Source organism: Corythoichthys intestinalis, chromosome 7, assembly GCF_030265065.1.
Source record: "Corythoichthys intestinalis isolate RoL2023-P3 chromosome 7, ASM3026506v1, whole genome shotgun sequence".
Lineage (NCBI taxonomy): Eukaryota > Metazoa > Chordata > Actinopteri > Syngnathiformes > Syngnathidae > Corythoichthys > Corythoichthys intestinalis.
The window spans coordinates 32019608-32033290 of record NC_080401.1 but is presented as its reverse complement, the minus strand read 5'-3'; the positions used below and the strand labels follow the sequence as shown (position 1 = coordinate 32033290).

Here is a 13683-nt window from a genome sequence, read left to right as displayed (position 1 = left end):
GGGACTTTTGACATATTTGCGAACACATATCTGCGCCCGACCTGAGGAAAATTGAAAACAACAGCTATACATTAGTTGCACACAAATACTCAAACCATAGACTTCATAACCTAGGTAATGAAGTCTATGCTCAAACATTATTTGTCTGTTCTAAATTATTATTCTACAGACACACAGCAGAAGGATTGGAAGAAGCAAGAAGAGAATCAGGAACGAACTACAGCTGACAAAGGAGGCGGGGCAAACTGGCAAAACTTTGATGCAAACTAGAGGTGTGGAAAAAAGTAACAGGAAGAAAAACAAATCCAAAAAGTAAGGATGACAAATCAAACAGTTCTTCCAAAAATAAAACTAGTCATAGTCCAAAATGCATTATGCCCTTCAAGCCCTCATATGGGAATGAATGTATTTCATGCAAAAGTTCTACTTGAATTCAGACAGTTGTGTGAAGCTACACGGAAATATTCCAAATGTTTAATAACTAAGCACAATGGTAACACAGCTGTAATACAACAGTAAAAGATTGATTAATTAATATGAATGGTCCAGTCAGAGTTCAGAAATCTTTACTTATTTCAGTGGTGTGATGGAGATTATCATACCAATCGAGAAAGAAAGCCGCTTCACTTCATAAACTGCAGAGGTCAAATCATGAGGGAAAATTATTGACTTAAAGAGCAGAATTTACTGAAAATTTTCAATTAGCATGCCACTGCATGTGGAAAAAAAGATGAACACCAATCAAAGAGTAGGTATAAAGATGCAATACTACAACACAGTATACTCTACTGTGATGTACTTTACTGTCTACAATTGGTTGTTCTCACATCATTGAGTGAAATGAGTTGGAACCTTCATGTGCTCGGATACAGCAGGTTGGACATCTCCATCCAGGAAAGATCCCACTGTACCTCGGTCACGTCCTGCTTGGTGGCAGGAAGCACAGCTGCGGGAGTTTCCCCACCCGGAACTGTCCAACAACTGTGAGTGTAAAGCATCTTGTACCTTCAAAAATATTATTGGAAGTTAAAGCTTCATTCTTGGCAAAAGCGTCGTGTTTTATGTTGGCACACATTACACGGGATCCTCAGTTTATGATGCTCTCTGTGTCAGGAATTGGGTGAAACAGACAAGAAACAAAGGAAGGACCCCGACGCACTAAAACAAAGAAGAGAGGTAGATGGCCGTACAGTAGGTGCAAAAATGTTGAATCAAAGTGACCAAAAACAAAGTACAAATAAGACTCAGGAAGCAACAAAAGACTGGGGATGAAGGCACGGGAACACACCTCTGACATCAACACTGACATTTTCAATAACGCAGCAAGGAATCAACCAACACCTGGATTTTAAATACACAGACATGGGACAACGAGACGATGAAGCCGAGTGACACGAGATGAAGCCAACTGGTAGACATACAAGGAGCAGGCCACAATAGGTGAAATTAAATGGTGATTACACAGACAAGACACATTAGCGCGCAAACTCGAAAGAACCAAAACACAAAACCATGACACTGCATTCTAAGGTCATCTCAAGAGCTCAAGAAGGGGCGCCATTGTTCATTTGTTTGTTTTAGAGCCTGAGTGTGTTTTTCCATTCAAATAAGAACTGCGTTCTGATTTTCATGGACAAAATGAGAGCACAGGACCTATTGCTGTATTTTCATCTTGAACATGCCATCCTTTTTGTTATATTTCTGACTTTAAAGATTTGGCATAGTTTGTGGCACACTCTATTTGTGGACAAGTTCAGCATAGAATTAACAAAACTCCATTGTGGAACGAGGATCCCATGTATTGTTGTAAGAGATCATGTTTTCAAGATGCTACTGACCTGAAGTGATGAATTAACAAGATGGTAAGTGGGATGAGGAGCATAAGAATACATGAAACAACAACCCAAATCCAGGAGTCTGTAAAAAGAAGTGGTCAGATTGTTTTATTGTGTTCTGGAATGCCATTGTCGTGCAAAATAAACTCATTTTCTGTCACTGATGCCAATAGACTTCCAGTCCATTTTAACTAACAATTATCACTTTTTTCCTAATTCAAATGAAACTATCACAGTCAATCGCAGTGGATGAGTTTATAAATATTGCTGTTGTATGCAGCACATACATAGAGCTTCCAGATTATTCCTTTGAAATAATATCACATCTGCTATCCTCGAGCTGCAAAAAATACTCAATTTCATCAATGATTTTCAAATTAGTCTGTACTTTCCTGCTCACATGCACTGTTTCCATAAATAGCTGGTTATTAACAAAAGCAGTCACTGTTGCTAAGTGACTTTGTGGCATGTGAGTAAGAAACAACATGAGCAGTGTCATTTTATGTATGTAAGAAAAGTCTGTCTTGTATGTGGTTTTTCCTATAATTTTACTGTACAATAAATAAATTAATCTATGTTAAGGCTGTGTTGTCCAGTCCTAAATTATAGTTTTCCCTTTCATACACAGCAAGATTTCGGAATTTACCAGAACTGGAACCAGCCGTCTCGTCGACAGTAAACAAGTCTCCTAAAATAAAAAGAAAACGTCACCAATAAACAACTTGAAATTGAAAGAAAGCCAATCGTAGCATTGTTGTCTTACTTTTTACTGAGAGCCAGCTCTGCAGGCTCTCTAAGTTCCCATCCTGTGACGCACACTTATAGAAGCCTTCATGTGCCACTGTAACATTCTCTATGGTTAGTTTTGTTTCTGTGTCTGGACCAGAAGAATTGCAAGTGGACATTTTCACTCCGTTCCTGAAGAATGTGCTTTTTGTATGGTTTCCTTTCCAGTAGCGACAAGCTAAGATTACGCTTCTCCCTTGTGGTATGGTGGAGGCAGGGGTACTCATGATAACTGGACCAGCTGTGTGATAAAAAGGTGTCATAAAAATGGTATTACGTGCTGCAATAAAATCATTTGACTCACAACTAATGGTAAGGTGGACTGCGTTACTGCGGCCTTCAGCACCCTCGCACCAATAAAGCCCGCTGTGCGCCCTCATAGCAGCGGCAACACAAATCCCAGATCTGCCTGGATTACCTAGTGATGAGCACGCACCAGTCATGGAGTCAGCAAACTTAGTTAAGTGGTTGGTAGAATTTTGCCTCAGGAACCAAACAAAGGAGTTGGTCAGGGTATCAGGGCACTGCAAGGTAAAGGTCTCCCCAACGAACAGCTGTCTAAAGTTGGGGGTCAGAGTCAATGAGGGTGGCAGAAGATCTAAGGGAGCACAAAAAGACAAATGTTACATTAATGGGGCAGGCACAACAGCATTATGAAGAACTTTAGTGCTTGTAATGCCTGCTCACCTATCAAGTGTGAAATTACACAACCAAGAGCACTTTTAGCAAATAACAGAGGATATAGCATCTAATACACATTCCAATACATACAGAAAATATCTAAAAGTGAGCATGGATGGCTACTGGCAGGCCCAGAGTGGGTAATCGGGAGGAACGGGAGAAATCCCAGTGGGCTAGCTGGGTCGAAGGCCCTGTTCGGGTCCGGGTTTTTACACAATTTTAATACTGCAGTTTTAGAATTTTTTTGTTTGGTATTTATTCATGACAGTGGGTATTACCTACATGCTGTTACCGCCGTCCCTGTGGGCTGTCTTTATAAAAAAATAATTACATTCATATACAGTACTGTATCCGCACGGTAATCGGAGTTTGTATTGAGCCCAATGTGCTACTAGCTCGGTGCTGTGCTGGATCATGGATTAAAAGAGCAAGTGTGGACTGAAAAAATAAGAATTAAAAAGAGAAAAGCGCTTGTAAAAGAATCGGCAAAATGTGTAAAAATAGCTTTTTTTTTAATACAACAAGCTCGCGCCCTCAAACAACAGAGGATTACACTGAAAGTAGTAAGACAAGATTGTGAATAAAATGCTACTTTGCAAACCGTGTAGTACCACAACAACAAATAACTGGAAACTTTTGCTTGTCGCAACTCATGAGGGAGATGAAGCAGCAAGCCCTAGCTGTGATGACAAAACTGCAGGTGCTGAGCTGGTAGGTAGGATTGCAATGTTTAGTAAGTGAATATTGGCAATTAATTACGTGGCGTAAAATTGACTTGAATTGATCAGAATGCTTTGTAAAAAAAAAAAAAAAAAAAAGTAAGAGGGGGTTTTGTTACGTATCTGCTTTGGAAGCTATATGTAAGTATTTTACATCTACAGTGGGGCAAATAACTATTTAGTCAACCACTAATTGTGCAAGTTCTCCCACTAGAAAATATTAGAGAGGCCTGTAATTGTCAACATGGGTAAACCTCAACCATGAGAGACAGAATGTGGAAAAAAGCCCAGAAAATCACATTGTTCAAGTTTTAAAGAATTTATTTGCAAATCATGGTGGGAAATAAATATTTGGTCTTTACCAAAAGTTCATCTCAATACTTTGTTATGTACCCTTTGTTGGCAATAACGGAGGCCAAACATTTTCTGTAACTCTTCACAAGCTTTTCACACACTGTTGCTGGTATTTTGGCCCATTCTTCCATTCAGATCTCCTTTAGAGCAGTGATGTTTTGGGGCTCTCGTTGGGCAACACGGACTTTCAACTCCCTCCTCACCGCGTGGCGTCAAAATGATAACAAGAACAGCGAGCAAAAATCCCAGAATCACACGGGAGGACCTAGTGAATGACCTACAGAGAACTGGGACCACAGTAACAAAGGTTACTATCAGTAACACAATGCGCCGCCAGGGACTCAAATCATGCACTGCCAGACGTGTCCCCCTGCTGAAGAAAGTACACGCCCAGGCCCGTCTGTGGTTCGCTAGAGAGCATTTGGATGATCCAGAAGAGGACTGGGAGAATGTGTTATGGTCAGATGAAACCAAAATATAACTTTTTGGTGGAAACGGAATTGCACCATACCCACTGTGAAGCATGGGGGTGGTAACATCATGCTTTGGGGCTGTTTTTCTGCAAAGGGACCAGGATGACTGATCTGTGTAAAGGAAAGAATGAATGGGGCCATGTATCGAGAGATTTTGAGTGAAAATCTCCTTCCATCAACAAGGGCATTGAAGATGAGACGTGGCTGGGTCTTTCAGCATGACAATGATCCCAAACACACAGCCAGGGCAACAAAGGAGTGGCTTCGTAAGAAGCATTTCAAGGTCCTGGAGTGACCTAGCCAGTCTGAAGGTCTCAACCCCATAGAAAATCTGCGGAGGGAGTTGAAAGTCCGTGTTGCCCAACGACAGCCCCAAAACATCACTGCTCTAAAGGAGATCTGCATGGAGGAATGGGCCAAAATACCAGCAACAGAGTGTGAAAAGCTTGTGAAGAGTTACAGAAAACGTTTTGCCTCCGTTATTGCCAACAAAGGGTACATAACAAAGTATTGAGATGAACTTTTGGTATTGACCAAATACTTGTTTTCCACCATGATTTGCAAATAAATTCTATAAAAATCAAACATTGTGATTTTCTGGGTTTTTTTCTTCACATTCTGTCTCTCATGGTTGAGATTTAACCATGTTGACAATTACAGGCCTCTCTAATATTTTCAAGTGGGAGAACTTGCACAATTTGTGGTTGACTAAGTACTTATTTGCCCCACTGTATCTGTGTGTTTAAGGGGAAAAGCTGTATGAACGAAATTCGTTAATAAGTCCTGCTGTATGGTATTTGTATACCGGAGTGTATTGTGCATGCGTGTTTCTTTTTTACAGTTTCACAAACTTATATATATATTTATATATTTTTGTATTTTTAAGAGCTAAAAAGTAACAAAACATTCGAGAATTACAATGACATTTCCAAAAGAAACGAAAATACACACGTTTTATCCTCTTCAACACTCCCAGAAATAAGGAAGAGGAAATACAGTACTGTAAAATGTTTTTTGTCTTGTTCAAATGCTGTATGTATGTATGTATGTATGTACATATACAGTAGATGTAGATATATATATATATATATATATATGTATATATATATATATATATATTTTTTTTTTCCCCAGTCTCGGATCGGGACTTTTTATCGGCAGATTCTCAAAAGACTTGGACTTGGTTGCAAATATTTGCGACCGGAACATCCCTATTTTAAATGATATAAAGTGGGCCGGTCAGAGGCATGAAATTTCCGGGCTGAAAATGAGTCCCACTGCGGCCCTGACTGTGTATATAAATTTATATATATATATATATATATATATATATTTATTTATATATATATATATATATATATTTTTTTTTTCCCCCAGTATCGTATCGGGGCTTTTTAGTCGGCAGATTCTCAAAATCGGGTGTCTCGGACTTGGGTGCAAAAATATGCCACCAGGACATCCTTATTTTAAATTATATAAAGTGGGCCATTCTGAGCATTGAAATTCCCGGGCTAAAAATGAGTCCCGCTCCGGCCCTGGTTACTGGTCCACATGATTGGCTGGTGGCCAGTAAATATGATGCCATGGTCCGTTTGGATAAGATAACAGTGTCAAACTACTATAGAAAAGAATTACAGTATACTGTATTTAAAAAAAGGTTGGATTGATTTTATAGTCATATGACGCCTCCAAGCGGTTAATAGTGTGTACTCAGACTGTTTTCTCAGATTTTTTGTCGTTGTTGCTGTTTTTATGTTTCATTCTATCACAAGGGCTACAGAACTGTAGATTTAAAAAATCAACCAGTGAAGGTTACAAAGTTCTCTGGTTGTCTTTTAAAATTTAGTTTTCATAGGATTTTACAGCATTATTCAATCTGATAAATGTTGTCCACTGCAGATTGGTCTTGAAAGAGGATCACCCTCATGCAGGCCTTTCTCGGGGTATCTTATTTTCCCCCAGGGGGTATATTGTGGTTTTCTGCAGCCTTTTTGGGGTTCAGATCGGGGGATGTCTTTTTTTTTTTTTTTTTTTTTTGGGTGAAGTGTGGGCCTGTGAAGTCCACTGCGACATTGTTGTGATTGAAGGCCATACATCATAAATGTGACTAGACTTGACACTGTGAGAATGACCAAACACCAAACTTTTATTCACCTGACACATTGAGTCTAACAGGCCTGCTCAGGAGCACATCTGTAGCGTTGCTGTCAGGGTGTGCCTGGCACCAGTACCGGCCTGTATCCTCCCTCATCACAGCAGTGATGGAGTAGTATCCGCCAGAAAGCAGGTGGCGGGGATTCTTCCCCATATGGGTGGCGCCGGGCTGATTCCGGAACCAGCGGTAGCGCCACCCCAACGTGGAGTTGGACTCCACCCTGCACCGCAGCAGCACACACTCTCCAGAGAAGACCTTTATTCCTGGTGGCCACACAATTATGCTGACCTTTGAGTCCCCTGGATTAGAGGTTTGAATGTGTCTTAGTTACAAATGCTGAGAGATCTTTCACACTTACTCCTAATGTGTATTTTATAGGTGTTGCAAATGGTTGTGCAAATCTTAGAAATACTAAAATGGGGTGCTTTCAAGGTTTTGGGAAAATAAATTTTGAGAACCACTTTTCAGTTGGCTTTATTTGCAACAGTCCTTTAACCAAGTAAGGTCATTGCTCATTAAAATTCATGACTGCTGAATAATGTTCTTGCGGCTGAATTATACACAATGGAGATATTCAAACTAATTTGCATTTGATTTGCTTCCCGATACAAAATTCCAAGTGACAAACCATCATTCGATTTTAATTGAAGTTCTCATAAATTATCATAAATGCCTCTCAATTCTTGTGAAAAGTTTCGGGCTAAATGTATTTTTTGTTGTTACTGCTCAGCTAGTTGTTAAAATGTAAGATATGAGGCACGAGGGAAATATTAATCTCGACAAAAGGTCCCTTGAGTTAAGAGTGACTCAGTTATTTCTTTTTTTAATATGATCACTCATTGCCCAGTTTCTTGTTTTGTCTTCAAAGCACATACTTGAGCTATGATTGATGTATACTAACATCATTGATTTTCATTTACATATAAGCATCTGCACTTTTGTTCTAGTTACTTGTACTTTGGCTGTACGGCTTTGCATGGTGATTCGGCTTCTAGACTCTAGATGGCGCCACCCTCCTTGCTCGTGGTAAATTTCTGCGTTAACAACAAATGAACGTCTTACGTGGCTGCTCAACCGAATTTTTTTTCCCCTGAGTATGTCAATGAATTTGTGCAACGATGGACTAACTGCATTGAAAAGCAGGGTGGGGTGACTATGTTGGAGGGAAAATTACATGAAAATAACTTTTGTCTTTTTTTTTTTTTTTTTTAATAAAATATAAACTTTTTGACTTACCCTTTTGTATGTATAGTGTGGCTGTATCTAAATTTGAATTGACAATGATTGTACAGAACTTTATATTGCTGTATTCTAATATTTTTTAGTAATTTTATATGCCTCTATTAATTTCTTTTACTGCTGTAACCAGCTGTCATTTTCTCTAGTAGTCATTGTACATACCTTTAGAAGCTGCAACAAGGAGTACAAATGCTGCCATACCTGAAATAAATGAATATTTCACATACAAGGCAAGGCAAATTTATTTATATAGCACAATTCAACACAAGGCAATTCAAAGTGCTTTACATCACATGAAGATCATAAAAATCACATTTAAATCAATACAACGCAAAAACCAAGACAAAAGATCGCATTTAATCACAAATAGAATAAAAATAAATAAAAATAAAACAAAAATAAAACAAAAACTACTACTAATAATAATAATTGAAATCAGCAATGGAGATAAGCACAAGATGAATAGAAAGCATGTAGATTGAAATATATAGACAGTTATGGATATGCAGTGCTAAACAAAAACGTTTTTAGCCCTGATTTAAGAGAGCTAACAGTTTGAGCATACTTCAGACGTTCAGGTAACTCGTTCCAGAGGTGAGGAGCATAATAACTAAATGCTGCCTCACCCTGCTTGGTTCTTGTTCTTGGAACATGCAGAAGACAGATTCCAGACGACCTTAGGGGTCTAGATGTCTCATAGGAATCTAACAAGTCAAGCATGTATTTTGGTCCAAGGCCATTAAGTGTTTTGTAGACGAGCAGTAGTATTTTATAGTCTATCCTTTGACTCACTGGAAGCCAGTGTAGTGATTTCAAAACCGGTGTAATGTGGTCCAGCTTCCTTGTATTTGTGAGGGCTCTGGCTGCAGCATTCTGTACTAGCTGCAGCTTCCTGACTGATTTTTTATCAAGACCTGTAAATATACCGTTGCAATAGTCCAATCTGCTGAAAATAAATGCATGCATAAGTTTTTCCATGTCTTGTTGAGTCAGAAGCCCCTTAATTCTGGTTATATTTTTTAGGTGGTAATAAGCGGATTTAGTGACGGACTTTAGATGGCTATACACACAAATACACAATCTTGACTTGCTTTAATACCATCAATGTATAATTTACTTGGTTCATAAAGAGTAAACTATATAAAACATCAATTCCACAGGCAGCTCAAACGTGGCAATCAGTGATTCTCAACTAGTTGGTCCCCTGAAACTTCTAGAGTCTAGATTAGCATGAACCTTTTTGAACAACACCAAAAGATTAGCTCACTAAAATAACAACTGATAGACAAACTAAAACAAGAAACATTGGAAAATAACATGTTAGAAAACCAAACATGCAATTTCCAAGAGTTATGTGATACTTTCAAATTGGTTTTACTTCTACTTTGAAGGGCTTCACGATTCTGGACCGGTCACGCAGACAGTACTGTATACATACGCTACAAAAGTGGTGGAATGTAACAAAGTAAAAGTACTTTGTTACTGTACTTAAGTATATTTTTGTGTCTCTGCACTTTACTTGAGTACAAATATGAAGTGGTGCTTTTTACTCCACCACATTTTTACAGCATGTATCTGTACTTTTACTCCACTACTTTTCAAATCGCCACCTGCGTTACACGTTAGTTTTGTTTTTTTTTTTTTTTTTATTATTGTGAATTGATAGTTTCGTTTTCGTGCCTCCGACGCAATCGATAAGCCCGGTGCAACTATACCATAATCAAGCACCAGAGGCAAAAACATGACCAAGATTAGGCAGGTGGACAAGATATTGACAAACAGCGAGCAGAGTGCCTTCAGATTTGTGGATGCTGCACACTCTTGTACAGTAGATGGGGTTATGCACTAGACTAGAGCATGAATTATTTTGGGAAATACTGCGGGTCACTGGACGGGAATATTAATCAATGGGAGCAGGCGGGAGCGGGAACACCTAAATAAATGATGATTTTCACCTGTGTTAAAAAAGCTAGAGGACTGAAGCGTCCATTTTTCTAGTAACATTTTCATGGGGCAACACTGTCTCGACTTGCATTGGGACGTCCAAAGAACTACACATCCCAAGTTTCCAACACTTCAACTTCCAGCTAATATATTTGCTATATTTATGCGGCCTCAACATCACGAACGGTAGAGGTGAAAATCCCGAAATAATGACCTATCGGTTAAACTGGAGGAGAAAGGTCCAAATTCTTAGAAAACTTCTTAGGAGTGAAACACGACGGTGCCACTACAAAATTTGTGGGCTGTAAAAACTGCATGGGTCTAGAAGTAGTGACTCTGGAACACGTCTCAATTTGATTCTAAACTGCATTAAACACAGTAATCCAAAAAAACAACACTCCATTGACTTTCCTAATGACCAATTTAAAGGTGTTGGTAACACTTTATAATAACTATCCGTTTTACTAGTTAATAGATCATTAGTAAACTGTTGATAAATGATTTATGTTGATTTGTGAAGTATTTAAGTTTTTTAAGCATTTACAAGGTGTTCTTAATCTGAAACAGTTTTTGTGTGTAACGTTTGACATTTCTATCTTTTCAGGTTAAGAAATGCCGTTCACTTCAAAAGAAAAGGCATTTTGATAAGGCATTTTGCAGGCAGCGCTCATGTTGCACATTTATGAAAATCTGCCATAGAACCAACAAATATTTGTACTTTTCTTTGTATATCTAACCAATAAAACTTATGACCTTCAACATAAAGTGTAGTTTTATTAAGATCCATCAACTAGCATGGGCATTTAGAATGGGGTCAACCCAGGGGTGAAAGTGGGCCAGAACGGTCAGGAACGCAGTTCCGGTATAAGATTCAGGGCAGGAACGCTGTTCCGGTATACGGTGCTTTGATTCCGAAAATATGACGGCAACTGTTAAAACGCTATGTAAAAACAAAAACAAAAACAAAAAAAAACTATGCTGCCACACATGCATTTTATCTCCAAAAAGAAAACAATCTACCAACATTCAATTTACATACACAAGTGTTAACAACAGGCATAATAAAGGGCTTTTGTAGCATAATCCATTTCCACCGATATTTGTTTTGTTCCACGGACAGCATGGAGGTTTCCCCAGCTGCTGCAGTCATCGGAGTCTGACGATGACGAGTCACGTCAATGTGCGAATGCAGGCAGCAAAGCAAAACGCCTGGACTCATTTATCCGTTCAATTGGCTGTCATACTGAAATATGATCACCAGAGATAGTTAGCTCTGATTGGTTTAAATGTGCATGTTTTCTGAAACGGCGGGAAAAAAAATGTTTGTTGAATGGATGCAACAAAAAAAGGGCAATGCAACAGAAAATGAATCAAATCTTTAAGAGCAAGGCAAGAGTTCAGGAGGCTTATTTAACATTTTTAGTTTTATTTGCTCTGATGGGGAGGTTCAGAACAGCTTAACTGTCAATGTGCACTTTGGACTTATATTTGTTCATTTATGCTAGGCTACTTATTCATTTCCTTATGATTTAAAAAAGTCAATGTTTGCGCGATCTTCAAAATAAATTCCATTTCACTCTGCATAATATAAGTCATTTGTACTTATTTTTCTGAGTTTATATCTTTATTATTAAAAAACACAAAAAAGTAAATGTTTATATTAACTTCAGCTTTAATATACATCTTATGTTCTTAAGTAGTTAAAATTTGGCATTTAGTATGTGAGGAATTGAGGGAAAATAAAAATTAGGAGATGGAGGTTGGAGTTATTGCTGTTTTTGTTAACTTTTATTTTGCAAATGAATGAAAAAATACAATTTTGAATAAAAATCAGTTTTTGTATGTGTTATAGAAATATCTGACCAAAACAGTTTCCTTTGCATTTTCAGTAGTTGTGACACAAACACCCCACCCACCCCACCCCCATTTTTTTATTTATAAAAAAATAAATATAAAATTTCTGGCTCTGTGGCGACCTTCATGTCGGGGAGTTCCAGCAAGAAATTCTAACCACTTTCATCCCTGGGTCAACCATATTGGAACACTCTGTAAATGCTTAACAAACTGTTAACAAATACTTCACAAATCAACAATAAATGATTTATCAACAGTTTACCAATGATCTATTAACTAGTAAAACGGATAGTTATTATAAAATGTTACCAAGGTGTTTTTAAAAAATGGGAGAGGGAGTAATTTTAACTGAGAGCGGGAAGGGATCGGGAGTCACTCTACTGGAGTGGGACGGGATAGGATTTACTTTTTGATTCAACCCCAGTATTGCGATGGAATGGGGGGTTTTCTTTGTGAGCATATATCACATTTTTGCATTGGGAGAAAGTATTTTTACTTTTTACTTGTAAATTCTAAAGCAAGTACTTTTGTACTTTTGAGTATTTTCTTCTTAGATACTTGTACTTTTACTTAAGTTTTTGCCCCTGTATCTGTATTTTTAGTTATGTACAAAAAAAGTGAGTACTTCATCCACCACTGCTCTACAGTTGTGGTGATCATTGAATCTTTTACTTATGTGATGTAACCCAGTCTCTCACTCTGATGAATGAATCTTGTTGTCCCGACGGGAACACTACGAAATGTACTTTCACATCCACCCAAACACACCATTTTGGGGAAAATACCTTGCTTGAAGTATAAATTTAAAGCGAGACAAGGCTTATTCAAACTTGAAATACATGGTTGTATACGGCCAAAATGCCTTTTCCACCTTGCTATGTATGTAAGATATATTTACCATGAAAGTTGTTCGACAAAACAATCAGATGGTCAATTAATGAAGTCATTTCAAATGAAACACTTCTTTTAATGACATTAACTTACCAAGCAATGAAGGGATGAGGATAATGTTCATTCCGCTCCAAGCTTTAGGTCTTTCAACAAACAAAATGTAAATATTTGATTAAAATAACATAAAAACTATTTTTCAAACTCATGTGTTGGAATTTAGTCAGTGTAGATGCAGATCAAAAAGCAATGACAGTGGACTGTCATAGCAGATAGAGATGATCATCTTGGTGGAGTCTTTTCCTTCCTGTGACAATTAGTAAAAAGGCGGAGCGTCAGATAAGAAAAAACATCAGAGGGCAGAGCAATGTGAAATTAAAGAACTTCTACAACATCTAATTTTATTTTTTTAAGCAAGTCTTTCATGGACCTAAGGCTTTTTTTTTTTTTTTTTTTTTTTTTTTTTTTTTTTAAATCGGTGGGAAAACTACTAGCTGGTTTGCCACATTACTCAGTAATGGACGGCACCTTCATTGAAATAAAGACTCTTGCTTGCTAGGCTGACTGTCAGGACAAGTTGATTGATACTTCAAAATAAAATAATAAATGTGTGCATTCAATTGTCAAACAATGAATACAGTCAAATTTGATTTATAATGCAAACATTAGCATTGTAGAAAACTCTTGACTATTTTAAGACCTAATAAATTACTGGCTACATTTGTTTTGAGGATAATTAATTGGAAAATTAACTG

General features: G+C 37.8%; 1 protein-coding gene across 4 annotated transcripts; it reads right to left on the bottom strand.

Annotated features, from left to right (window-relative positions):
• Positions 1-845: 845 nt before the first annotated feature.
• LOC130918717 (low affinity immunoglobulin gamma Fc region receptor II-b-like) lies at positions 846-13185 on the bottom strand. Of its 4 annotated transcripts, none has more exons than XM_057840675.1 (8): positions 13025-13185; positions 8405-8443; positions 7003-7302; positions 2926-3219; positions 2599-2862; positions 2482-2523; positions 1839-1917; positions 846-1005 (listed from the first exon to the last, which is right to left on the bottom strand). In XM_057840675.1, exons 1-8 carry the CDS (start codon positions 13053-13055, stop codon positions 855-857), a joined length of 1200 nt encoding a protein of 399 aa, XP_057696658.1. In that variant the 5' UTR covers positions 13056-13185; the 3' UTR covers positions 846-854. The 4 variants fall into 4 exon arrangements, with proteins under 4 accessions (XP_057696658.1, XP_057696661.1, XP_057696659.1 ...); XM_057840678.1 differs by having other exon boundaries at positions 3058-3219; XM_057840676.1 differs by having other exon boundaries at positions 7003-7266.
• Between the last annotated feature and the right edge of the window lie 498 nt (positions 13186-13683).

Excerpts from the sequence above, each read along its gene's own strand:
- LOC130918717 (XM_057840675.1), bottom strand. The coding sequence starts at position 13,055 with ATGAACATTATCCTCATCCCTTCATTGCTTG. Across the intron at positions 8,444-13,024 it reads CCTCATCCCTTCATTGCTTG|GTATGGCAGCATTTGTACTC; the intron begins GTAAGTTAATGT and ends CATTTATTTCAG. Across the intron at positions 2,524-2,598 it reads GAGCTGGCTCTCAGTAAAAA|GAGACTTGTTTACTGTCGAC; the intron begins GTAAGACAACAA and ends TTTTTATTTTAG.